Source organism: Cibotium barometz, chromosome 10 (assembly GCF_041138505.1).
Source record: "Cibotium barometz isolate CiBa-2024 chromosome 10, ASM4113850v1, whole genome shotgun sequence".
NCBI lineage: Eukaryota > Viridiplantae > Streptophyta > Polypodiopsida > Cyatheales > Cibotiaceae > Cibotium > Cibotium barometz.
In genome coordinates this window covers 57,127,138-57,154,166 of record NC_141055.1, presented here as the reverse complement: position 1 = coordinate 57,154,166, position 27,029 = coordinate 57,127,138, and the positions used below count along the sequence as shown (strand labels likewise).

General features: G+C 45.5%; 1 protein-coding gene across 2 annotated transcripts; it reads right to left on the bottom strand.

The window, feature by feature from the left end:
• LOC147635090 (transcription factor RF2b-like) lies at window positions 1–27,029 on the bottom strand. 2 transcript variants are annotated; one of them, XM_086804385.1, is made up of 5 exons: window positions 26,917–27,029; window positions 25,444–26,653; window positions 25,218–25,350; window positions 24,978–25,062; window positions 1–448 (listed from the first exon to the last, which is right to left on the bottom strand). In XM_086804385.1, exons 2-5 carry the CDS (start codon window positions 26,250–26,252, stop codon window positions 174–176), a joined length of 1,302 nt encoding a protein of 433 aa, XP_086660511.1. In that variant the 5' UTR covers window positions 26,253–26,653; window positions 26,917–27,029; the 3' UTR covers window positions 1–173. The 2 variants fall into 2 exon arrangements, with proteins under 2 accessions (XP_086660511.1, XP_086660510.1); XM_086804384.1 differs by having other exon boundaries at window positions 26,885–26,993.

Here is a 27,029-nt window from a genome sequence, read left to right as displayed (position 1 = left end):
TAAATAAAGAATAACAATTTTTATTATTTTTTAAAGCACGTAAGGCAGTTCCATATTCAAAACCATCTTCAAAGGCCACAGCTACTCAAGGCCAACCATCTCTCGGATTGTCAAGATCTTGGAAGCACCTGTAACAAAACTTCTAACCGTACAATGAGCTACCACATGAATCATCAGAAGGAGCTGCCTGTGCCAGTGACTGGCATTCCCTCCGGTGTGATTCCTGAACCTGTTGACAGTCCTCCAAACCCATTGCCCTGAAAACTTGCCTGTTGTCCTTGCAACTGGCTGGTGGTGTATGCAGATTGTGCTTGCCGCTGCTGCATCTGGTATAGCTGCTGATTGAGTGTCTGGCCTGAATGGGGCATCATCTGTCTGTTACCGCCATTGAGCTGCCCCGTCACTAACTTTAGCCTCTGGACCTCTTCCCTTAATGCATCATTTAAAGCTGCAGGAAAAAGACATTCTTTCATGGTGATAACTTGGAAAAATCTCTCTGTCACATGCATAGCATGTGGACATACCTAATCCCCAGTTTTACCCTGTGATTAGGAACCTTTTGGGCCAGTAAACAATTTTCTTTCCATGAGGTCTTATTCTATTCCTAGTCGCACACCGGAATTTCACCCGGCTACACACACACCATACTAACCCCCCACACACCCGAGTACCACAAACAGCAAGGCATCCAGCACTGGGTCACTCAGTGCACTTGGTCACTCAGTCACCTTAGTCTTTCCACACAATCGGAAAACCTTGTACTGCTGACTGGGTCTCATAGGCTGTATACAGCCTTGGAAGACATTCATAAAACCTCTCTCTCTCTCTCTCTCTCTCTCTCTCTCTCTCTCAAACACACACACACACACACACACACAAAAGCAACACCAACCATCGATATTCATGCTTGATCATTGTGGCAATACCACAGTTATCACATACAAAACAACAGCTGACACAATTGGCATTTTGAAGCAATCTAATCTTTGAAGTGCGCAAAACTATGGATAGCAGATGAGTTAACTCCAGCCCAGGAAAACAGAAATGTGCAGAATCAGCCAAGGTCTGCCAAGTCGCAAAGCAGGCTTTCTCATGATGGAAAAATCCTCATTCAAGAATTCCACAAGCCTTAACCACCACCACCGGAAGGTTTCTGCCAACCAGTACACTCCACTAACTGATAAAACTTTTTCTTTCTTAGTTCCAGTGTTTCTTGTTATAGTACTCCTAGCTCAGTTGAAGGCCTTTCATGGTCTCATGTTTGTAATTGGTCTCGTAGATTATTCTGGCCTCTAGCAGACATTAATAAAGCTCTCTCTCTCTCTCTCTCTCTCTCTCTCTCTCTCTCTCAGATTTCTGCAAACCCAAACCAAAGTCCAACCCGACTTGAGTTGAGGTGAACCTAGCATCGTAGCTTTATTAGATAATGATTAGTAAGACTTTTGACATTTTTCTTTTGCTAGCCCAGATATTTGACTTAAGACCTTCATGGTCTTTGTATCGTGTATTTGGTCTCATAGGCCATTTTGGCCTTCTGTAGACTTTAACATAATTTTCTTTCTTCTCTCTCTCTCTCTCTGTGTGTGTGTGTGTGTGTGTGTGTGTGTGTGTGTTCTACTTGGGTTTTTTTAATCATGTTTTTTCCATGATATTGTCACTTCATGGACACACACACACACACACACACACATAGGACCAGACATGGAAGTGGATGATTGGAGGAGAGCGGAGAGACTGCAGGTTATGATGCTCTTACACATGATCAAGAGTAAGCCCTCGCTGCCACATGCTCTAGTGTTGGCAGAGTTTTGATCAGACCCTCTTGTAAGCCTAGCGGGGCGTGCCGGAACAGACTCAACCACGTATCCAAGAGAGAGAGATATAGAGAGAGGGGGAGAGAGAGAAGGGGCTAGGGAACTTTGCACACTACACCATACTAAGCGGGGAACAGGCCCCGCTCCCTTTCAAGAATTTATTCAGGAACAATCCACGGGCTCGCTGGCCAGGATCAATACAACCAATGAATACAAAATCAAACAAATATGTCGATGTAGAAACCCAAGGAGTCAATGTGGAGGCATGAGATCTCTGATGCTGAGCACACCACGGGGATGACCCACAAGAATCTCTCACCGGGCTAGTACCAGATCCAATATCCAAATCCCAAATCCAGTATCCAATATCCAATACCCAAGTCCAATTCCAAATCCAAAACCTCAAAGATGTCCGAGGGAACTCAATACCCAATGTTCAAGAAAATCCTCAAGACGCTTCTCAAAAAAGTAAACACCCAAATGGCAGATATGAGTGCCCGACTGCCAATCCCCTTGCTGTGGATCCGGAGGAAAACACTGGCAACACTGGTGGCTATGGGCGGTGGCGGCGGTGATCAAAAGCGGCGGCGGTGATCAAAAGCGGCAGCGGTGCACAGAGGCGGCATTGGGCGGAGCTGCGCAGGGGCAGCAGTGGCAACGACAATAGCGGAGCTGGGCAGCGGCCGACAGAGCTGGGTAGCAATGACAGTAGCGGAGCTAGGCAGTGGCCGACGGAGCTGGGCACAGCAGCCGTTTTTGGGCAAAGGCGGCGAGTAGATGAAGATGACGTTGATGATGATCATGTAATACGCGGAAGCTTCGGAGAAGAATCGGTAACTTCAATACTCAGAATTCAGCACTCTTTTTGCGACGGAAATTAATGCACAAACTGAAAGGAGAAGTGCAGAAAAGAGAAAGAGAGAGAGAGAGAGGGATAGGTAGAGAGGACACAGTATTGGGTCCCAATTACCCTCTATAGGGCCCCCACCACGGATGGTGTATTTGCTTTATTAGAATGATGAGAAATCTGAAAAAAAATACAGCAATCTTTGACCTTTTCTTGGCTGGGAATACCCTGCCCTTGACCTGAATCCTTCACCCCTTTGCTTAGCACCCTCTAGGCTTTGTCTAGCCTCTTATGCTTGAGCTCTTGGTGGAGAATGAGATAAATGAATGCCCCTCCATGGCTGGTGGGTTCAGCTTGGGCCTTCCTGGCCCTCATGGGGGTGGTTCCACACCATTCCCATGCCTACACTAAGATCTGGGGTAGCCCTATGGGCTGGCCCCTTGTTCTAAACACTAACTACTTAGTGATCTGGCATCCGGTACCATACCCGATACACAGAACCACTGACATCATTCTAGAGGGAGACTCACAGCGCGGACTGGCACTGTTTCATGTGCACGACAGTGCACACCTGACCTTGGACTCATGTGCAGGACAATGCACACCTGACCTCGGACGACTGAGATGGATCCCTAGTTGACTCGTCCCGGACTGGGCTCACAAGGGACCAGTTCACCATCCCACGTCCTGCACCTTTTGTACAGAAATGTCTACGTGGCATCCAAGTGCGGGATGCACATGACATCCCCTTCTGCTTAACTTGACGGAAGCTGCATAGCCTTCAAATAATCTGTCAATAACGCCGGATAGCCTTCAAAAAACTCTTTGTCGAGCCATACCGCTTCATGAGTTCCTCGGTCCTGAAACTTCGTGAGCTGTCGTAGTCTTCAGCCTAAGCCATGCTTGAAACGGTGTAGAAGGATTTGTTCTGGAACCATAATTTTTGCTTCATCCACAATGTCTGGTTCCGCTTTGTCTTTGACCTCTGAAGGGGGTGGACTTGCATATGGCTTTAACCAACTAACATGAAATACATCGTGCAGAGTCCAACTCGGAGGTAGCTTTAATTGCATAGACACCTCATTAATCTTTTTCCGAATGGGAAAAGGTCCGAAGCTCCTGAAAGACAACTTTGGGCATTGCTTGTCCACCTGTTCAGTCTTTGCTTCATAATCCGAAGATAAACCCAATCCCCTTCCGAAAACTTCATATCCCTTCGGTCTTTATTGGCCTGTCGAGTGTAGGCCTCTTGCGCTTTAGCCAATCTGTCTTTTACTGACTCTAAGATCTCCTAGTAAGACTCCGTCACTCTGCTCACCTCCGGTATTGAAGACGAAGTCCTGGTTAACAACGACTGGAAAGGTCTTCCAAACGCTGCCTCGCTGAAGAAAAAGAGTCATTCAAAACAGCTTGAACTAAAGGCAAATACGATTCCCACTTACCTTGCTGATCATGGACATAACATTTCAGCACATCATGTTGGGGTAAAGGCATAATGCCCACCCTTATAGTGTGTACAAGCCCATAAGTTATAGTACATAGTACACTTAGTACTTTTAATGTACTAAGTGCACTATGTGTACTAGTGCAATATACATGTGTGATAGGAGAGTCACACACTCATGCCTCATGAGTTGACTTATCCCCACAACTCTCTCTCTCTCTCTCCCTTGTTGTTTCTCTGTGTATGTCTCCCACATGAATTAACCTAACCCTAATTCTTCTCTTCTCCCACACAACTGGTATCAGAGCTTCAGTTCCTTCGAGGAGAAAGAAGTGGGATTTTCTTCAGGTGTTGCTGAGGACAAGGCAGCTGCAATTGCTGACAGTCGTCTTTGAGCATGACTCTCACTTGATTCTCCATCAACTTGGTGGCAGAGCTTGACAACGAGCAAAGCGGGCCGTGGTGAGGACAAAACGGGGTGAGGGCGAGGTTTGAGAGGAAGCCTTGACCTCCTTGCGCAGCAGCTTAGCCCCTGCGACACCTCACGCACAAGCTTTGGTTGCTCCGCTGGTCCACAAGGCGGACAGCTCCAATAGGCGAGACAAGCAGGCGGGCGTCAACAGCAGCGCTAATCGTGTAGCGCTGCTAGGTGGAGACAGCGAAGGCAGCAGCCAGGCGTCGAGCGAGGAGGCCAGCGCTTTCAGCGCTTTCAATGCTGACACGTGGCTGTGAGTGCGTAAAGGCGTTGGTCGTCGACTAGCTTACGGCTCACAACGTGTTGGGCGGAGCCCGTCATGTAGGCTGGCGCTGGGTGTAGACTGGCGCTAGGCGAGCGAAGAAGCAGGCGAAGCGAAGGCAATCAGAGACATGCCTACATGGGCTATAGGTAGCCAACAGCCAATCAGAGGATGAGCTGGTGGTAGATGCAGCCACCCGTACAACTTCAGCACTGCAGGCACATCAGCAAGAAGTGCCCCCCCCCCCACCTGCACAGAACAGCAGCAGCATCATCACCCCCTTTTCCTGCAACAACAAAATTCAGCCTGCAAATTGAAGAAAAATCAAAAATTACAAGGTATTTTCCTCAATTTTTTTTTGGGATTTGCAATTGAGCAAGTACAATCAACAATTGAGCAGGTACAGGTGTCGAATTGCTCAATTTTGAGCAAAATTGGCAAAATTGGGTGACATTGGTCACAATCAGGATCAATTTGCAGGAAATTGGTCACAATCAGGATCAATTTGCAGGAAATTGAATGTCGAAATTTGGGGCTTTTGATGTAATTGTGCAATTAAGCACTCATACATGCTGTATGATGTGAGAAATCGCACATTTGGGCAAATTTGCAGCAAATTGCAGCAAATCGCAGTGCAAATCAAGGGGCTTTTGTGCCGATTGGGTTGATTTGCATGCAGGCGATCGCATTTGATGCTGTGGATAATGTGCTGATGCCTTACAAGCACTCAATGTGCCTGTAAATCAAGGGGCTTTCATTATTTGGATGTATATGTGGCCAGGGGGAAGCATCTTGAACACTCTAGATGTCTTCATGTGCGTCAATGTACCATGTATGATCAAAAATTGATCTTAAATCAAGGGGCTTTTCAAGTTCGTATGTTTGTTGAGCTTGGCAAAGCAGCAGGCAAAACATTTATGCCTTGAATCCTCAAAAATCAGCTTGCAGTCAAGGGGTTTTTGCCCAATTTCTGTTCGGGACTGTTGTATGCAGTGTACAGGACTGTAAAAGTCTGATTTTCACTCATTTGGACAGCCAGGAGAGCATTTATTGCTATTGTACCTGCTGGTACAGATTTGGCACAGCTTTGTGCAAGTTTTGGCATGGCTGTACACTGTTTTGAGTGACCAAAAGGTTCAATTTCAGCTGCTGTACTTGTCGGTACAGGTTTGGTACATCACATGTGAGCAATTGGTACTGTTATACAGTACTTTGGAAGGGCAACAGAGCACATTTAAGGTGCTGTCCAAAATCTGCAGCAACCAGATTTTGGTGATTTCATCACATAAAGTGGGAGAAAAGTTGCATTTGTGCTTCCGCAGTGGGAGATAAAGCTTGGGAGAACAACAGTGAGCACTTTGTGTGCTTTTGGTGCAGTGTTTGCACATTTTGCAGGGAGTCAGGCATTGACAGGTTGCATTTTGCAATGGCAACCACAGGTGAGAGCTCTTCATTGCTTCACATCAAGAAGCTTGAAGGCTCGCATAATTATGATATTTGGCAAACCCAGTGCTACAATGTGTTGCTCCAGAAAAAGCAGCACAAGCCTATCAAAGAAAGGGGTGTAATGCCCGCTTCTCTTACTGCTGAAGAGTGGGAAGATATGGATGAGCTGGCAAGATCTACTATCATGTTGTCTGTGTCAGACTCATTACTTTTCAGCATTCGTGAAGAGAAGACAGCTTGGGGAATGTGGCAGAGATTGCAGGACTTGTATGCCCAACAAAGTGCCTCAAGCAAAGTGTATTGGTTGAAGAAACTCATAGGTCTTCAGATGAAGGAAGGGGCGTCTATGACAGCCCATCTAAATGAGTTTAATGGTATTGTCAGCCAGGTCATTAATCAAAAGTTGGCAATGGACGATGAGTTCAAAGCCACTTTTCTGTTATGCACTTTGCCAGAGAGTTGGGACACATTCAGGACAGCCACTAGCAATTCGCATGCTATGCTGTCATATGCAGATGTTGAGGGTGCTCTTCTTCAAGAAGAGATGAACAGGAAAAACAACTCTGTTGGAAAGTCCAATGCAATGAATGCACGTGGGAGATCCCAACAAAGGGGAAAAAGCCAAGAAAGGGGAAGGAGCAAGTCTCGCTCCAAAAAGGATTTGGAATGCCATTATTGTGGCAAGAAGGGACACATTAAAAAGCAATGCTACAAATGGAAAAATGATCAAAAGGAAAAGGGAAAAGGCAAAGACAAAGAGAAAGATGAAGCCAAAGATGTAAAGCCAAAGGGCAAAAGTGGAGTCAAGATTGAAGAAATCAATGTGTCACATGCAGGTGGCAGTGAGGATGAGGTCCTATTTACGTCTTCACTTGATGCCCATTCACTTCTTACAGGTGGTCATGGTATGCACTCATGGATCATTGATTCAGGTGCCTCCTTTCATGTCACAGGTTGCAGAGACTTGTTTGTCAGGTATACTGCAGGCAATGAAGGAGTGGTTTATTTGGGTGATAACCATGCATGCAAGATTGGCAGAGGTGATGTGAGGCTTGTGTTTTCAGATGGCTCACAGCTTATGCTCCATGATGTCAGGCATGTGCCTGAGATCAAGAAGAACCTGCTTTCTACTGGACAGCTTGATGATGCTGATTATGTTACCACATTTGGTCGTGGAAAGTGGAAAATTAGTAAGGGCTCACTGGTTGTTGCCAGAGGCTCTAAGGTGGACACTCTTTATTTTATGCATGCAGGTGTTTGTCACCATGCTAATGTAAATGCAACCGAGCTGCCGGAAATCTCTATGTGGCATAGCCGGTTGGGACACATGAGTGTCAAGGGAATGGAGCAATTGTCTCGTTTGGGTTACCTGCCTTCTCTAAAGTTTTCAAGTTTTCAGTTTTGTGAGCATTGTATATATGGCAGGCAACTGCAGTGCCCCCACAAGAAAGCTCTTGGACAGAAAGATGCTCAGTTAGAGCTTGTGCATACAGATGTATGTGAGATGCCTCAGCTTTCTTTGGGAGGGGCAAAATATTTTGTGTCCTTTATTGATGATGCCACACGTAAGGTGTGGGTTTATCCTCTTCGTTTGAAGAGTGATACATTCTCAGTGTTTCAGAAGTTTGTTGCTCATGTTGAGAATCAAACTGGCAAAACACTGAAGGCTTTGCGTTCCGACAATGGTGGAGAGTATATGTCCAAACAGTTTCAGGACTTTTGTGATGCTAAAGGCATCAAGAGGGAGCTCTCTACTCCTTATGATCCTCCACAAAACGGGACAGCAGAGAGGATGAACAGGACCATACAGGAGAAGGTCCGTTCTATGTTGTCACATGCTGCGTTACCTCATGGTTTTTGGGCTGAAGCTGTTATGACAGCCGTTCACCTTATAAACAGGTCACCTAACACGAGGCTTGGTGGGAAAGTGCCAGAAGAAGTATGGACAGGGAAGCCTCCGTCATACAAGCACTTGAAAGTGTTTGGTTGCGTTGCGTACGTGCACATACGCAAGGAAATGCGCACCAAACTTGATCCTAAGTCTCACAAATGCATATTCCTAGGATATGGTGACAGAGGTGAAATGGGGTATAGACTTTGGGATCCCGTGAATAGAAAGATTATACGCAGCAATGATGTCATTTTTGATGAAACATGCATGTATAAGGAGCCTCCAAGGCAACAGGAGCCTCGCAGAGTCATCTTTGATGATGATGGACATCATGGACAACAACAAAGGGCTGTAAATCAGCCATTACAGCAGGATAACCAGCCCTTAAATGGTGCTGAAAATGGTCCAAATGGACAGCCAGAGATGGCAGAAGATATCCCTATGGATATACCACAGTTAGAGGAGATACCGGGTATGATATTTCAGCCTTATGGCATGGAACAGGAGCCACCAATGGGTGATATGCAGGCTGGACAGCAACCTGCAAATGATGGTCATTGGGTACGGAGGTCCACTAGACCCTCCAGAGCCCCTGACAGGTTTGTTCCAGGGGTTGACTACTTGATGCTCACTGACTGTGGGGAGCCCTCATGTTATAAGGAGGCTTTACAGAGGGCAGACAAGGCTCTTTGGGAGCGTGCCATGAAGTCAGAGATGGATTCTCTGCATAAAAATGGAACATGGAAGTTGGTGCATTTGCCTGCAGGCAAGAAGGTTTTGCCATGCAAGTGGGTTTACAGGCTCAAAGTTGCACCAGATGCTAAGCCAAGATACAAAGCCAGGTTAGTGGCTAAGGGCTTCAAGCAGGAATATGGTGTGGACTTTGAGGAGATCTTCTCTCCAGTGGTCAAAATGACCACACTTAGAGCTGTGTTAGCTTTGGTTGCGCATGATGATCTGGATTTGATTCAGATGGATGTGAAGACTGCTTTTCTTCACGGTGATCTCCATGAGGAGATATATATGCAGCAGCCAGAGGGTTATGCAGTGAGTGGAAAGGAGAAGCTTGTATGCAAGCTGAAAAAGAGTCTTTATGGGCTCAAACAGGCACCAAGGGAATGGTATCATAAATTTGATACATTCATGAAATCCCAGAAATTCAGGAGAAGTGACATAGATCACTGCTTGTACACCAAGAAAGCTTTGGATGGCAGTCTATTGATCCTCATCTTGTATGTTGATGATATGTTGATTGCCGGGAAATCTCGTAAAGAGATGGATACCTTGAAGCAGAGGCTGCATCAAACCTTTGATATGAAGGATTTAGGTGATGCAAATCACATCTTGGGTATGCGGATACTTCGGGACAGAAATCAGCATGTGTTGTATTTGTCTCAGAAGGAATACATTGGCAAAGTTTTGCAGAGGTTCAATATGGACGGGGGGAAGAAGACTAGTACTCCTTTGCCTCCATATGTGAAACTCAGTGCTATGGACAGCCCACAGTCGGATAGAGACAGGGCTGATATGGCCAAGATTCCGTATGCTTCAGCTTGTGGCAGTCTCATGTATGCCATGGTTGCTACTAGGCCGGACATTGCATTTGCAGTGGGAGTGGTTTCTAGATACATGGCCAACCCTGGCAAGAAGCATTGGGAAGCAGTGAAAGGTGTCATGAGATACCTGAAGGGCACACAGGATATGTGCATTTGTTTTGGCAAACAGGATGCATTAGTGCATGGTTACACGGATTCGGATTATGCCGGTCATCCAGATAACCGGAAGTCTACTACCGGTTATGTGTTTACATTCACAGGAGGTGCTGTGTCATGGATATCCAGGATGCAGAAGCGCACAGCCTTATCTACTACAGAGGCCGAGTATATTGCAGCCACAGAGGCTTGCAAGGAGGCATTATGGCTATCTCGGTTAGTGGTTGATTTGGGATATACAGGGGATCTTCCATTGTTGCATTGTGACAGTCAGAGTGCCATCCAGTTGGCAAAGAATCCTGTCTTTCATGCAAAGACGAAGCATGTGGATGTGAAGTATCACTTCATCAGAGAGGTGATAGAGAACAAGCAAATTCAGCTTGTTAAGATTCACACGGATGACAACCCGGCTGATCTGTTGACAAAGAGTTTGCCTCCGGAGCGGTTTGCTCATTGCAGACACTTGATGGGCATTGGATGAGGCCATTTTCAGCCTTGATATGGCCTTGTATATTATCATGTACATGCTGATTTTTCTTTTCCTTTACTTAAGGGCACTTTGCCTTTAAGTGGGAGGTTGTTGGGGTAAAGGCATAATGCCCACCCTTATAGTGTGTACAAGCCCATAAGTTATAGTACATAGTACACTTAGTACTTTTAATGTACTAAGTGCACTATGTGTACTAGTGCAATATACATGTGTGATAGGGGAGTCACACACTCATGCCTCATGAGTTGACTTATCCCCACAACTCTCTCTCTCTCTCTCCCTTGTTGTTTCTCTGTGTATGTCTCCCACATGAATTAACCTAACCCTAATTCTTCTCTTCTCCCACACACATCAAAGGCCAACTGGTTGTATATCTCTGTCTGGCCGTCTGTGGGTGGAATGCACTGGAAAAATTCAACTTGGTACCAAAATTATCAAACAATGCCCTCCAAAAATGACTGGTAAACTTGGCATCTCGGTCTGACACTATGGTTCTAGGAATCCCGCCAATCGGGTACCAATGCCGAATGAATAACTTGGCAACATCCTCGGCGGTCACATTGGCCCTGCAAGGAATAAGCATAACAAATTTGCTAAACCTATCAACAATAGTTAAGCACTGCGTATCACGCTTACTCGGACTGGGAGGCAGGTTTGTGACAAAGTCCATCGAAATGTCCTGGAAAGGACCCTCAGGAATTGGCAAGGGCTGTAACAACCCTATCTTCATTCCACGAGGAGCTTTCACCTTTGGACAAATGTCACAACGTTGTACATATGTAAACACATCACCCCTCATCTTTGGCCAATAGTATTGCCGTTCTAATTTCTCCAGAGTCGAATTCATGCCCCTATGACCACCTGTAATGGCGTCATGGGCATCATGAAGAAGAGCTGCCCTGAATGACTTCATGACACATAGTCGGCCTTTGTAGAAAAGCCAACCATCGCGTATCAAAAAAAGGCATGGTCCTGTGGCATCCAATGCCTGTTCCCACTGTGTACCGAATTTCTCGAAATCCGTGTACGTGTGCTTCATGTCCTCTAGTCCTGTATCAACAAGATCAAGTCTAGTGGTCTGAATCGTAGACACTTGTCCCTTCCTGCTCAAAGCATCGGCCACTGGATTGGCCTTTCCTGGAAGGTACTCAATCATACCACCGAATTGCTGGAATATCTGACTCCAGCGGTGTTGTCGATCACTCCACTGTGCACTTGGCATTGTCAGGATCCAGCGTAATGCCTGATGGTCAGTGCGAACCTCGAAGTCACGGCCATACAGGAAATGTTTCCAATGTTTCAAGGCCTGTATCACTGCTAGGAGTTCAGGATCATAAACTGAGTAGTTCTTCTCGGCAGGCAGTAACTTTCGAGACATGTAAGCTATTGGATGACCATTCTGTTGTAAAACACCTCCAATTGCGATGTTACTCGCATCGGTTATCACCTGAAATGGGTCGTCCCACGAGGCAAGTGCTAAACAAGGTGCTTCTGACAAAGCCACCTTGAGGTTCTAGAATGCCTCCAACGTTCGTGGAGTCATTCCAATCTTTTGCCGTCTTGTCTTCACTCCCTTTAGCAAATCGGTGAGATCTACCGAGAGGTCAAAAAACTTGTCGATGTGAGTGGAGTATGCCTGGCATATACCCACAAAAGATCTAATGTCATACGCTATATGAGGTACTTCCCAGTTGACAATCTCGGCCACTTTAGCCGGATCAAGTCGGAATGCCTTCAGCACTAATTATATATCCAAAGTAATGCACCTGGAACAGATAAAATTCCGACTTCTTTTCATTGACGTAGAGCTCGTTGCTTTCCAGCAACTTAAGGACTTTCTCCACATCAACGTCATGCTGCTCAACCGTAGCTGAAAATATTAGTATGTCGTCCAGAAATATGAACACACACTTTCTAATCAAATCCCGAAAAACACGCATCATCATGCGGTTAAATGTAGCTGGGGCGTTCGTCAAGCCAAATGGCATGACCACAAATTCATAGTGGGTCCGTTCCGTACGGAAGGCTGTCTTGGGGATGTCCCCCTCCTCAATCCGCACCTGGTGGTACCCACTCTTTAAATCCAATTTCGAGAACACCTTTGCTCCATTCAGCCTCTCGAGAATATAGTCAATTCGAGGCATCGAGAATCTGCTCTTGATAGTCAGCTTGTTGAGTGCACGATAATCAACACACAAACGGGAAGAGCCATCCTTTTTCTTGACAAATAAGATCGGTGCTGCAAATGGCGACACGCTGGGGCGGATGAAGCCAGATTGCAACAATTCTTGGAGTTGGCGGTCCAACTCCGATTCCATTGCCTTGGAAAGGCGATACGGAAACTTGCTCGGGGGTTCCGAGCCTGGGAGTAGGTCAATCCTGTGATCCTCCGGTTTGGACGGGGGGAGCTGGGGAGGGAGGCTGTCCCGAAGAAAAATCTTTTGGAACTTTCATGGAGAACCGAGTACTTCTCGGAAGCACTGGCCACCGTCTGGGCTGTTTGGATGTAAATCATCGCACACTATGCGCCTTTCCTGACTGCTCGCTTAGCCTATAAATGGCTTATGAGCGGAAAGTTCGGAATACCTGGCTCACACTTAATGGTCACTGGGGCATTTGACACATTCCGATTGATTTGGAACGTGTGCTTGTCCCGCTTGACATCAGGGAGAAACTTGTGAAACCACTGAATACCCAAAATTATGTCTGCTCCTACAAGAGGGGCAACCATAAAATCACGCACAAACTCTATGCCCTGAATCACTAACTTAGCACCTAGAGCTTCATACTTGACGCTCGTTGTCATACCTGTGCTAAAACCCTCAACCCGTTTGTCCACCGAAGTCAGCTCGAAACGGGCACGCCTAGCGGCCTGTTCCATGACCACATCCTCCGTGCTGTCGCTATCAAACAAGACGACGACACTCTGGCCACCTATGTAGCCAAAGGACTTGAGCAATTCGTTGTGCTCATACTCCTGGTCATGGGCGCCCTTCTGCTTATCTTCGAGCTCCCGGCTAATAATTGCTTCAACTGAAGCACCGGGGTTTGAAGAACTAGAGGTAGCCGCTGAGGTCTGTGTGGGAGTTGAGCTCACCATGGAAGCTGTGGAGGCGGAGGCGGCGGGTTTTGGAGGCTTCTTCGGACAATCCCGAGAAGTATGTCCTTTTGTATGACAAAAGAAACATCTACCCTCCTTCTTGTACTGAGAAAGCTCCTCGGCACTTAACTTGCCACCAGTCTTGCCTGCCTCCGCTTTTTGGTCTGGAGTAAGCTTTGACGCATTGTTCGAGTTCTTGGAGCCAGAGGCTCCCGGGCTTTGTCCTGGGAAAGACCCCGTCTGGTTCAAGCTTTTGCCCCCCGAGGCATGACCCCTGGGAGAAGCCGGTTGGGAAGTCTTGGGCTTGCCACCATTATGTTTCATTTCTGCACTCTGCGCAAGCGAGAGTGCGTCCTCAAAGGTGGCTGGCCCACCTTCCATTGGATTTGCGTGTCCAAGCCATACAAAAACTGCCCTTTCTTGTCCGTATCAGATAAGCCTAATTACAGACATAAAGTCGAAATTTTATTGGCAAACTGAAGGACTGGTTGCGCGTTCTGACGCGCTCCCCTGAACTCGTCTTCGAGTCGCTCAAGGTAGTGGGGCGGTAGAAACCGCTGCTTAAGGTCGCGGACGAACTCGTCCCACACATAAGCTGCCATACCCGCTCTGGTGTGGGCATGAGCCCACTGAGTCCACCAAGAAATGGCCTCACCTTCCAAGTACCAACTCGCTAAGATCACTCTGTCAGTATCTGTTTTTCTAACTGCGGCAAAGTAAGCTTCGAAATTATATAACCATGAATAGAGAGTTGTGGGATCGAGTTTACCATTATACTTACTAAAGTTCATTTTCTCGGGAAAATGATTCGAGGGCGCCGCCGGTGTCAATTTGGCGTCCAAAGCTTTGAGGTAACGCTCGTGTTCCACGTGTCGCATGGCGTCGTCTTCTCGTTGTCCGATCTCCAATGCACGCATCTGCAACTCAAGCAAGGAGCTTGGCTGCGGCTGTGACCCCGCGAGAGGGTCCCTGTGTCGAGGATTTGGTATCTGGGATATGGAAGGAGAGGGAGGAGGAGATAGAAAACGCGACGTTGGAGAGCGGGTACGCTCCTCCAGAGCCAAGATCTGCGCCTTTTGCTCATCCAACTTGGCTGTCTGTTCTGCGATTGCTCGCATCATCTTCTGGAACATGTCTGTGACACTCAAGCCTGGTGCCCTAGCTGGGCTGCCTGGTGCATTCTAGTCCCATGGTTCTTAGTCTCTCTCGTCGTCGAAGCTCGCCATAGTAGAAAAATGCAATTCCTTTCCGGAACGCAATCTGACCATCCACTATCTGTGTGGGAGGCTTCCGGAGGCTAAAAACCAACTGTCCTTCGAGGGACAGGAGTCACTCCGAAAGGGGTAGTCCACCGGCGTCTAAAAACCAACCACACGAGCGAGAAAAAATTATGGTTTCTTTGCTGAATCTTTGTACTTGAAGTAGGCTCTAATACCACTGTAATACGCGGAAGCTTCGAAGAAGAATCGGTAACTTCAATACTCAGAATTCAGCACTCTTTTCGCGACGGAAATCAACACACAAACTAGTGCTTTTCCTGAGCCAATTTCATGATCCCTATTCTCATGCTTTCATCAACCTGTCCATGTGCCCGAGCATGTGTTCCATCATGTGAAATAGAGCTAGGAGGACCAAATAGTTACATTCCCTCCCTCTTATATCGCAGTTGTCCTCAACTGCGGACTGCAAGTGTTCCAAGCACATCCACATGTTCCTGTTAGCAGTCATCTCCTATCTGTACCATAGTGCTCACAGAAGGCCCTTGTTGTGGGTGTGCCCGCCCAGCATAGTCACAAGGAAACTCCGTTTCGGGGCCTATCGGATCTATTGTATATAGCAGAGTTTATACAGCTTCTCTCTCTCTCTCTTCTGCATTTGCTCTTCCACACTCAGTTCTGCGTTTTCAGGCTGGTGGTTCTCTCTTGCGTTTGCTTATCTTTATTGTGGAGTCTTGCTGCGTGTGCTCTCAGTTGTTTCTCTCATATCCGCTGCGTATTCCGACATGGTATCAGAGCCTCAGGTGGCTTGAAGGTTGCCTCAAGGCTTGAAGGTTGGAGACATTGGAGAGCTTGCAGGACTGTTTCTTGAAGACCTTGCGGGAGATTTGAAGAGCTTGCGGGACTACTGGTTTTTTGGTGCTGATCGGAGATCTCTTGGGCTGTTCAGGACTTGGAGATTGGGTAGAAGGCGGCCATCACCGTTGGACAGCCACCTTGCATATTAATTGCAGCCTCTTCTTCATTTTAGGAAATGTCCTAAGCGGAGCATCGAGAAGGGTGTAGATTCCTCGGCAGTAACCGTGAAGACTCCAGCTTTTGTGCACGTGGAGATTATGGACACCGGCGTTTCATCTTCTTTGAGTAGGGAGGCGGTTGGACTCACCGCTAGGGACACTCGGAAGTGGATTCTTGATAGTGGTGCTTCCAGGCACGTGACTCCTTCCGGGGAGTTATTACAGGATCTTCGAAGGCACGTAGGTCACATCCTGATTCGTGACGAGTCCACTATACCTATTCACATTGATGGCAGAGGGGGGAAGCATTCCTCCCAGGTTCTTTTTGTCCCATCTCTTGGTTTTCATTTGTTGTCAGTGCATGAGGTTTGCAAGACTGGTGTACAGGTGGAGTTTGATGAGCATTTTGTTGCTCTACGGGACAAAGTAACATGCCAGGTTGTATGGGAAGGCGGAGTGGAGAATGGGATCTACAAACTCTCAGCACTCTCTCTTACAGGTTCTCAGTTAGGTGATGTGTGGCAGTTTCGTCATAACCACTTGAATGTGGATACGCTAGAGCAAGCTTTCCGGGACCAGATGGTGGATGGCTTGCCAAATGTTGGCAGCAATAGGCAGGGACATTCCAGTTCTTGCATTTGTCAATCAGAAAAGCCTTTAAAGGTGAACTGTGCTTTGATGTCTCATATGATTCAAGACAAAGAGCCTCTTGCAGTTGAGGAAGCTCTTTCCCAGGGGACTTGTAGGAAAGCCAAGCAAGTGGCAGATGGTGACTTGCAAGAGGAGGTGTCTGTTGAGCAATCTCCAAGCTTTGAGGTTCCAGGTTCAGAGGGGGTGGTTTACAGGTTCCGGAAGGTATGGTCTTCCGCAGGTTCCCAAGACTTGGCATACCAAAGTCACGGTTGATGATCCTTGTGAGCAGGTTGATGCCTCTTTGTTTCGGAAGCGGTTTGGTTCATTGATTTGGTTGCTAAACACCAGATTGGACTTGAGCTTCTCGGTGGGGCTGTTGAGCTCATTCATGCAGACGCCTTTGAAGACTCATTGGGACGCAAGATTGCGGATCTTGTGGTATCTACACAGTACGAAGGATCTTGGACTCTTCTATGATACTAGAGGGGGAACAATGGATGGAGTCAAACTCCAAGGTTGGAGCGACTCAGATTGGGGAGGAGATCCAAAAACAAGGAGATCTACATCAGGCCAGAGTTTTACCCTTGGCTCAGGAGCTGTTTCATGGAGCAGCAAGAGGCAACCAACTTTTGCCTTGTCGTCTACAGAGGCAGAATACCAAGCTGCTTGCGAGGTGGTGTGGTTGCAGAGGTTGCTTGGCGCGATTGGGTTTCCCTTGGCGGAACCCACGATCATCCAGAGTCACTTTGTTTGTGAGAAGTTTTTTGCTAATGACATCTTGCTAGAGTTTTGTTCGACGGAGGACAATGCGGTAGACCTCTTCACAAAGTCTCTACCTCAGGCGATGCTCCGACAGCACTCCAACTCACTGGGGTTGGTTCCACATCCAAGAGCTAAGAGGAAGTGTTAGAAGTCATCTCCTGTTTGTACCATAGTGCTCACAGAGGGCCCTTGTTGTGGGTATGCCCGCCCAGGAGCTTTGCTCAGTTTTCCCCATTTTTCCATATTTTTTTCTATTTTACTTGTCGTGGGGGGCTGTCAGTTCTGGCCGCCTGTTTTGTACCTGGCCGACTGCCTGTATGCAGTCGTGGAGATCCCCAGCCACCAGTCGGCTATCTTATGGTGGCTGACCGACCAACAAAGGGAAGTGGAATAAATACCACCCCTACCCCCACATCAGTATATTGTACCGGATCTATTGTATATAGCAGAGTTCATACAGCTTCTCTCTCTTCTGCGTTTGCTCTTCCACACTCAGTTTTGCGTTTTTAGGCTGGTGGTTCTCTCTTGCGTTTTCTCATCTTCATCGTGGAGTCTTGCTACATGTGCTATCAATTGTTTGTCTCATATCTGCTACGTATTCCCACAGTTCCATGTATACCCATGTGTTCCAAGTACATCCATATGTTTCAAATATTTCCTAGTACTAGCTCTGTCGGGTGAGCTTGTGTATCTGGTCTTTCCCCATATCTATGGTGTCATGTGCCCATCTGGGAACATCTCTATGCCTTATCTTTGACGAATGGCTTTGTTCTTGATGGTGCTTCTTCAGGGCATAGTAACAGGGAATGGGCATTTTTAGACTCAGGAATGTTGGGGATGGCAGCATCTTCCCGTTCCCATTCCCGTCCCATGTCACTCTATAGTCACAGGGAACGGCCATTCTCAATCTTTTCCGTCCCCGTTCCCCGTCCCCATTTCGCGTCCCATGTGACTATGCTTCAGGGCCTCTCACATGTGTTAGATATAATAAATGCATACGTACCTTCTACCAAAACTAGACAGAAGCTAGTCAATAAACAAGTATGCATCATTCGTGTCTACTCGATACTCCAGGTACTGGCCAGGTAGTCTGGAGCCCAATGAACTATCACATGCCATAATTCCAAGCATTATCCACACATCAAAAACAACACACAAAGCCAAAGAAGTTCAAACATACATCAGTATGCAATGCACAAGTAACGATCCTTCTGTTCATGGATTGTCCTGTCTGGTTTCATCGGAAACCGTGCTGAGCTATCTGGCTCTCGAGGGAAACCACTCGCTATCGCTCAAGGCCATCTGGTCACTAGGACCGTCGAGACTTCATCAATAATCATTTGGGCCATCTGGTCGCATTGACCGCCTAACTATGAAATCCAATACAGTCATCTGGGCCATCTGGTCGCAATGATTGCCCGATTGCGAAGTCCAATACAGTCAGTTGGGCCATCTGGTCACTAGGACTGTCCGACTATGAAGTCCACGATATCTCGCATCGTTGCCGTCCATATACAAATCTCGCTCCTTGGGCTATTAGACATCGTTGCCACCCAAACTAGAGCATGTCCAAATAATCATTATATAAGTAGAATAATGATCAATTCCAATCCAATATATATAGAATGAAGAGGGCCAGAGGTACAATCTCTCCCTCTTGAATCTGTCTTGATCGCAAGACATCTATATCTGTACTTCAAATACACCCGGACCAACCACTTCCTCATAAGCTCGAAGTATATCTGGATAGTCCTTGAAGTACTTCTCTCGCATCTAATAGCGAATATTTCTCGAATTCCAAGAGGAACTTTCTAACCACTGTCTTTCCTCTTTTTCTCACAGAATGAAACTAAATCTGTTCTAGCTCTTTCACCCCTAGTGGATCCTTCAATACAGGCTCCTCTGAGGATAACCCTGTCCATGGTTCCAATAAACTGCAAAATGTATCTTACATGCTATGGAAAGTCCAACCAATGATATACACGGTTGATCTTCTTGGTAATCTAGAAAAAGAAAAGTCCAAATACTATCATTTCTATTCCTTGACTTTGGCAATCCAAAGATAAAGTCCATAGCAATACTCTCCCATAGAACATTCAATGGGTGCAATAATCTTGCTTGCTTGTGTCGATCAAGATTGACCTTCTGACAAAACCAAACATTCTAGAACATATAGCTTAATGTCCTTTCTGCTAGGCCAATAGAAGTAGCTTCTCCCAAACTTGAGTTGTCACTTTTAGCCTCAAAATCCTTTCACATAAATGGGTTTGCATCATAAGGAAACCCTTTTTGATGACATAAGAAGAGCAAATCTTCATTCTGTAATCTGTTCCAAAACATCTTTGAAATCCTCTTTGGTAGCATAAAGATCCTTTATCAAAGTGAAATCCATATGGTAATCCATAAGATAACCCATAGGAACTACATGGCTCATGGGCCTCTGAGGTAACACATCAATTATCTTGTTGTCTTTAATATTCATAGGCCACAACATGACCTTCTTGGTTCAAGACTGCTCCAGTGCAATCTCATCATGTTCAACCACAAAAAGGTCTAGAATAGCCAACACTGGTCCTTTGCTAGCATAAAATTTCAATGCTTCAAAGGGTTCTGTTTCAACTTTGGTCCACAAAGATCCCACAGCTTTCTTTGTCAAAACTTGCAATGGCCTACTTCATGTTGTCATTCTGATGATCTCCCGGTCTCTTTGGCTTCTTGCTCTGGCAGATTGGGACAATTTACAGCCAAGTGTCTTTCCACATTGAAAAACACTTCCCTTCTTTGGTCCTGTTCCCTCTTGGTTCTCCAAGCAAGGAATTCTTCGTCTCTCAGAAGTCGTCTGAACTACTGAAAGTCATGGTACTCTTTTGATGACATGGCCGCGGTCTCATGAGTAATGGATAGATGGCCCTAGTTCCCATCCTGAAGTCCTAGATCTCAAGAGAAATCCTGCTTTGATACCACTGTAAGCCCAATGGGGCATGCCGTGACAGACTCAACCACGTATCCAAGAGATAGAGATATAGAGAGAGGGGAAGAGAGAAAAGAGGTTAGGGAACTTTGCACACTACACCACATTGAGCGAGAACAAGCCCCACTTCCTTTCAAGAATTTATTCAGTAACAATCCACAAGCACGCTGGCCAAGATCAATACAACCAATGAATACAAAATCAAGCAAATATGTCGGTGAAGAAACCCAAGGAGTCGATGTCGAGGCACGAAATCTCTGATGCCGAGCACACCACACGGAGATAACCTACAAGAATCTCTCACCGCGCTAGTACTAGATCCAATATCCAAATCCAAAACCTCAAAGATGTTCGAGGGAACTCAATACCCAATCTTCAGGAAAATCCTCAAGATGCTTCTCGAAAAAGCAAACAACCGGATACGAGTGCCCGACTGTAATCCCCTTGCTCTGGATCGGGAGGAAAATGCAAGCGGCACTGGTGGCTATGGGCAGCAACAGTGATCAAAAGCGAGGTGGAGGCGACAACGGTGGTGGCGGACAGTGGCCAGCTCTGGGCAACGGCCAAATTTGGGCAGCGGAGGCGAGTAGACGAAGATGATGATGATGTTAATAATGATCACCTTGCTCTCCACACACTCGATGATGATGAAGGTGAGGATAATCTCCGATGATGAGAAGGGAGAGGTTCATGCTTCTTTTATACCTTGGGAAAGCCTTGCTTTTTGCCAAAAGCATAACTTTATACTTTGCTTTTCTCTTTTTGCTTTAATATTTTAATAATAATAAAATATTATTAAAATACTTTATACTTTTGCTTTAATATTTTAATATTAATAATACTTTATACTTTGCTTTTCTCTTTTTGCTTTAATACTTTAATAATAATAAAATATTGATCCTCTTTTGCCAAAGTTGATTTATTGCCTTTCAAGGCCTTGCTTTTTGGCCTTGGAGCTACTTTTTGAAAAAGTGGCTTTTAGCTTTTTGATCCAACTCAATCTCCTCTTTTCAATGGTGCCCTTGGCTTGCGGTCAACTAAGTTTGACTTTTTGCTTTTCCTTGTTTTTTGACCAAAACTGGTGCTTTTTCTTGAGCCAACTTCATGATCCTTGTTCTCATGCTTTCATCAACCTGTCCATGTGTCCGGTCATGTGTTCCATCATATGAAATAGAGCTAGGAGGGCCAAATAGTTACACTCTGGTTATCAGCGCCATGTTCCAGACCATCACATACCTACATCATGTTTACACACTACACAAATCGCCTCCCACAGCTAGCATTGCAGTCCTCTAGACAACTAGCACAGAAGGGTCAGTCCTCTAGACAACTAGCACAAAAGGGTCATAGCAATTGTTGGTATGCATCTACTATCAGTTGGCTTGTGTCACATTGCCTTCAAATATCATCCACCTAGATCTGACCCAGTTTCAGATAGACCAGACATGGATATCCCAGACTAAGCTCTCACCAAAGCTTCAATATTCCAGATAGAACTTCATGAGGGATTGTCATTGGCCAATTGAGAGTATCTTGACATCATCGTTGGATTAAGATAGGAACAGCACAAGGTATCCCATGGATCAGATGGATAGTTTTAAAGCGTTTTTCTCAAGTGTTTTTGGGCAAGAACTATAAATTCAGCATCATTTTGAGACATGTATAAAGACAAGAGAGCTCTCTAGCTCTAAGAACTTGTACTCAAACTCCTTCAAGGGGTTTTATCAAATATAACTTGGAGAGGGGAGTCCGCGGCCCAAGGCGATTCCGAACCCTAGTGTGGTGTCTTCTCTCTCCACTCTCTCTCTTTTGTTTATTTTCAGATTTTCTCAAGGTTTTACGCATGAATTTGTTATTTTCTTGAAGATAAGCTAAGTACCCATGCCACAAGACATTCAACCAGCCTATCCACCAATGCCTATTTATAGACAGATTCATGTTCATCCATAGATCCTCTTGCAGACAGAGCTAATATAGCCAGGCAACAATCTAGTGCATGAGAAGCAGTGCATACAGCCACAGATCCCCAGACAGTAATCTACATCAGCAAATGCACATCTTCCATAAGCGTTTTCATGGAGTACACCTGCAATTACATTTAGTGCATGGGTGGTCATGCATAGCATCATTGTTTACAGAACATTCATGATTCAGATCTGATGTGAATCTGCAGTTTTCTATATATTCATGTTTTGGTAAAATACAAGAGTACACCTGCATTTACATTTAGTGCATGGGTGATCATGCATAGCATCGTTGTTTACAGAACATTCATGATTCAGATCTGATGTGAATCTGTCGACATTTTTCTATATATTCATGTTTTGGTAAAATACAAGAGTATGTTAGGTGAAGAGTCTCTTTCTTCTAATTCTCTCTACCTCTCTATGTCATCGTTAAGCATGTGGTTCGCATTAATTTATAGCTTAGCATTAATCATGATTAATTATGCTTCTCCATAAGGATCACGTTACAAAGTCACTATGGTATCTCGCCTCTCTCGGTCTGGTGCCTCAGTGGTTTGTCTTTGTGATGACTTAGCTCTATTAATTAAATGCCCACTCACCTCTGATCTCTGTGTAATGCATCACCCATGGTCAAGGCCCAAACAAAGGTACTAGAAGCATCCCTGTATCTCGTAGGATACTAAGCATCAAAATATGTAGTGCTCTTGTGATAAATAATCTACAAACTCACTTATAGCCCAAAAAGCATCTTTTTTATGATAAAAGCTCTTCTCTTTTTAGTATTTAAAAATTTTTAATCTTTTGCTTTCCAAAAGCTAGTCGCATCATTCCAAGCTTGTGAGGTTACCATCCTGCCACGTGACAATGCCACATCGCCATAACCACACCACGTCACTTTTTCTTTCTTTCTTTTTTCCCCAAAAACTTTTTTGTTTGTTTGTTTGTTTGTTTTTTTTTTGGGGCGTGGCATTGCGTTGCGTTGGGTTTTTGCATGTCAACAACCTATATTTCGTGACATCCCCCCAACTAATTAAACAATTATCCTCAACTGATAGGTCTAGCTTTGTCTTAGCTTTTCCTACTTTTTGTGTTCCTCTTCGGTCTTGGAAAATAAATGATGTCATCAAAGAAAGTGCCTATATACTTCCGATGTGGTCTAAAGATCCAATCTATCACATGGTTGAAGGTAGCGAAAGCATTTGTAAGTCCAAAAGGCATCATCAAATTCTCATACAATCCAAAAGTGGTACAGAAGGCAATCTTGTGAATATCCTATGGTTGGATCCGAATCTGATGATGGCTACTCTTCAAGTCAATCCGACTAAAGAATACCATGACTTCCAGCCAATCCACTAAATCATTAACTCTCATTATAGGAAACCGATTCTTGACATTGAAACCTATTCTTGGAGTTCTCATGCTTCTCAAGTACCGAAGACTTTTGATCTCACTTACCTTTCGTCCCGTTCTTTCCATGCCATGGAGAGAGTGACCTAGAAGAGAAAGAAGAAGAAGAAAAGAAGATGAGGAGGAGGAAGATGGAAGGCTTGATGAAGAAGATGGGCTCTTGGACCTTTTCCGACTATGTTGGCTTTTCCCACGATGAGAGTGGGCTAAGTTGGAATGGCTTCTCTTCCTTCCCCAAGAAGGTAGAGGAGTGGGTGATCTCTTTGATGAAGACTTTTGATTTGAAGGAAAAGCAAAAAGCACCACATGTAAAGATTGTTACCCCTCATAGGAGAGAGATATAACCTTTCCTCTAATACCATTGTAACAAGCCTTTGTAAGGGTTGTGGCATATATACTTAGCTTATCTTCAAGAAAACAACAAATTCATGCGTAAAACCTTGAGAAAATCTGAAAGTAAACAAAAGAGAGAGAGTACAAAGAGAAGACACCACACTAGGGGTCGCAATAGCCTTGCCCCCCCCCCCCCCCCCCCCCTTCTCCTCCTCCTCGTTATATTAGATTTTACATGTCCCAAAAATGAGAGAATAGTTGAATTTATAGTTCTTACCCAAAAGCACTTGAGAAAAGTGTTTAAAACTCACTTGTAGCCCAAAAAGCATCTTTTTAATCATAAAAGCTCTTCTCTTTCTAGTGTTTAAAAGCTTTTAATCTTCTACTTTCCAAAAGCTAGTCCCATCATTCCAAGCCTGTAAGGTTGCCCTGCGCTACTATCTTGCCATGTGGCAGTGCCATATCCACATCACCAAGTCACTTTTTCTTTTTCTTTTTTCCAAAACTCTTTTTTTTTTGTGCGTTGCGTTGCATTTTTGCAAGTTGGCAACCTGTATTTTGATGCTTTGGTGGCATGCCCCATCCATAGGTGAAAATCTTCGGTACTCCTAGACACCCATTGGGCCATCAAATCTGCCCATATCTTGCCTTACTCTTTAAGTGCCTACAAGTAGGATGCATGTTCATGTGGTGCTGGATTAAGATGAGCACGTGACATCCCCTCCTACTAAACCCCTCTTACTAAACTTGGAGCATTGGGGTGGATGCACTTTTTCTCCATCTTTGTTTGGTCCAACTATCGGCTCCAAGTCTTTGACTCTGTCTCCGATGAGAACGCTCGCACAAGTATTGTTGGTGTTTCTACCACCTCGGAAAATTCCTCGACCTTGGCAATTAGTTCACGGATTAGTGTTCACGGATTGGTGTTGGCCTTGCAAATTTGATATTGGTGCAACGCCTTTAGTTCAGGGATTGGTGTTGGCCTTGCAAATTTGATATTGGTGCAACGCCTTTAGTTCAGGGATTGGTGTTGGCCTTGCAAATGGACTCATTGTACTACTTGTTGGTCTCATAGACCCATGGGGTCTTTTGAAGGCTCTCTCTCTCTCTCTCTCTCTCTCTCTCTCTCACACACACACACACACACACACACACCCCACTATCAAAAATGAAATAATAATAAATAATACCATTACGAAGTTGTGCTTGTTGTTCCATTGATTGGAGCCGAAGCTTCAATTCACTGTTCTCAGATGTCAATCCTGAGGTGTCTCTCTACAATCACAAAAATGGATCAACCAATCTCAGAACCACAAAGATGGACTAACATAAACCGTTCCTTCATAAACACTCATAAAGGAAAACATCTAAGGAAACAAATTAATTATCTATCTTGTTTTGAGATGAGACTTGTATCAGAAGCCTTTTACCTGCAACATGGTTAGTTGAGCAGAGAGAGTAGTAGCTTCTGTTTGAAGAGTTTGTACTTTCCGCTCTAACTCTGATATGTAACGCGTTTTACGCTCTTTCGACCGAGCTGCTGACTGTCGATTTGCCATTATCCTATCCACAATGGATGGTGTTTCTTCAAAATCAAAATGCACTACAGGGGTATGCTTCAAAATAGTGAACAGAAAGTCATGACAAGAATCCAACCTCTTTGCTCGCTTAGGGTCCATTAACGCAAGTTCAGCCAACTTGTTAGCGGCCATGGCTTTCTTTGCCTCGATGGACTCGGACGTTGGATGCTCTTGTTTGATTGGCACAGTGCCATCCATAGAGTTGCTGTGCTGGTGCCCTGGCTTCATGTGATTGGCAGGTATTGCAGCCAGCCCTGTACTGATGTTTAAGTCAGCAAACACACCATCCATGGAAACACTCCGCATGTGATGTGGCTGGGGTGGTAGGAGAGAGTGTGAATCTGACGAGGGCTTGGAGCCATGCACAGCTGCAGATGTCTCTGACTGCGAGTTGAACTGGTCTACATCAATGTACATAGAAAACAAATCATCACTTGCTTCATCTGACACCGTCGGGGTTTCAAACAGGGTGGGCTCACCATGCTCAAAAGCTATGTCATCGGGTAGTCGGAACGCAACTTCTGAATGAGCTCTACGGTGGCCTCGGTGGCGAGAGGGCATGTCTGGCATGAGGTTCACATCTGTACTGAATCTGTGCCCTTGATGGCTAGGGATTCCCGATGATGTGGCACTCTCCTGCATGGCCACATCTGCAGATGCAGATCCACCTGGCATGGATGTATCGGATGGCGAGGGAGAAGGCTCTCTCTTGATTGTGAAAGCATTTGAAGGGGAGGGGTAACTGCCGTACTGCGGCGGATAGAGTGGGTACCCATTGATACTGCTAGAGGAATTGCTTGCATTCTGTGATGAGGCTTTAGCAGAGACAAAGTCTGACTGAATGCGTTCTACAAAGGAATCATAGCCTTGTCCTAAACCTTCCATTCTCCAGGAGAATGCGAGGGGAAGTGCAGCGTGGTGTGGCAGACTGAGCTCAAGTAGAAAATGTTGAAAGAAGAAGAGTGTCGAGGACTGTGCTTAGAAGTCTTGAGGTTTCCATGTAGAGAGAGTCATGTTGAGATTTCCATGTGTATAGGCATGTGCAGATCTAGATCTGCGTTGCAATGGCATCGACACAGAGCTCACTTAAGCAGAAGAAAGAAAACAGCTTTGCTTTAATTGAGATGGGGAGATGAAGGAGGCGGCTGATGAAGCTAAATTCCCCCCCAAAAATGTGCCAAATTCGCTGCAATGGTGTACGGATGCTGTAATGAAGCTGGGAAGTAATTTGGGCAACTGCTGTGCTAAACTGTAAGGAAATGCAGAGTGTTGGATAGAGAGGCAATCTGCAGAAAAAAAGAGAGATTAGAATCCTAGAGGAGTAGAGCTATGATGCTAGGAGTAATTGGGTGAGTGTAATTTTTGCTAATATATATTCTGTTATGAAGAAACCGGAAAACCTAAAAGACAAACTTGCTACGCGGTGTTGAAAGAATACAAAGCGTGTCACAGACAGAGAGACAAATAGAGATCTGTGAGAGTCGAGAGAGAGAGAGAGAGAGAGAGAGAGGAACCACATGGCCAAATGTCAGAATGGAGATGGGCCAACCAGTCAAAGGACGGTGAGAAGGCGCGGGGAAGGAACGGCCCGGTCGGGACTCCGCGCGATCATTCACAAGGCAAAAAGACAATCGATCCAAGTTGCCATCCCCGAATGGACAA

Coding starts and splice junctions, on each gene's coding strand:
- LOC147635090 (XM_086804385.1), bottom strand. CDS start 26,252: ATGGAAGGTTTAGGACAAGGCTATGATTCCTTTGTAGAACGCATTCAG. Junction 25,351..25,443: donor GACCCTAAGCGAGCAAAGAG/GTTGGATTCTTG, acceptor CATTGTGGATAG/GATAATGGCAAATCGACAGT. Junction 449..24,977: donor ACAAGCACAACTTCGTAATG/GTATTATTTATT, acceptor TTTTTCCTGCAG/CTTTAAATGATGCATTAAGG.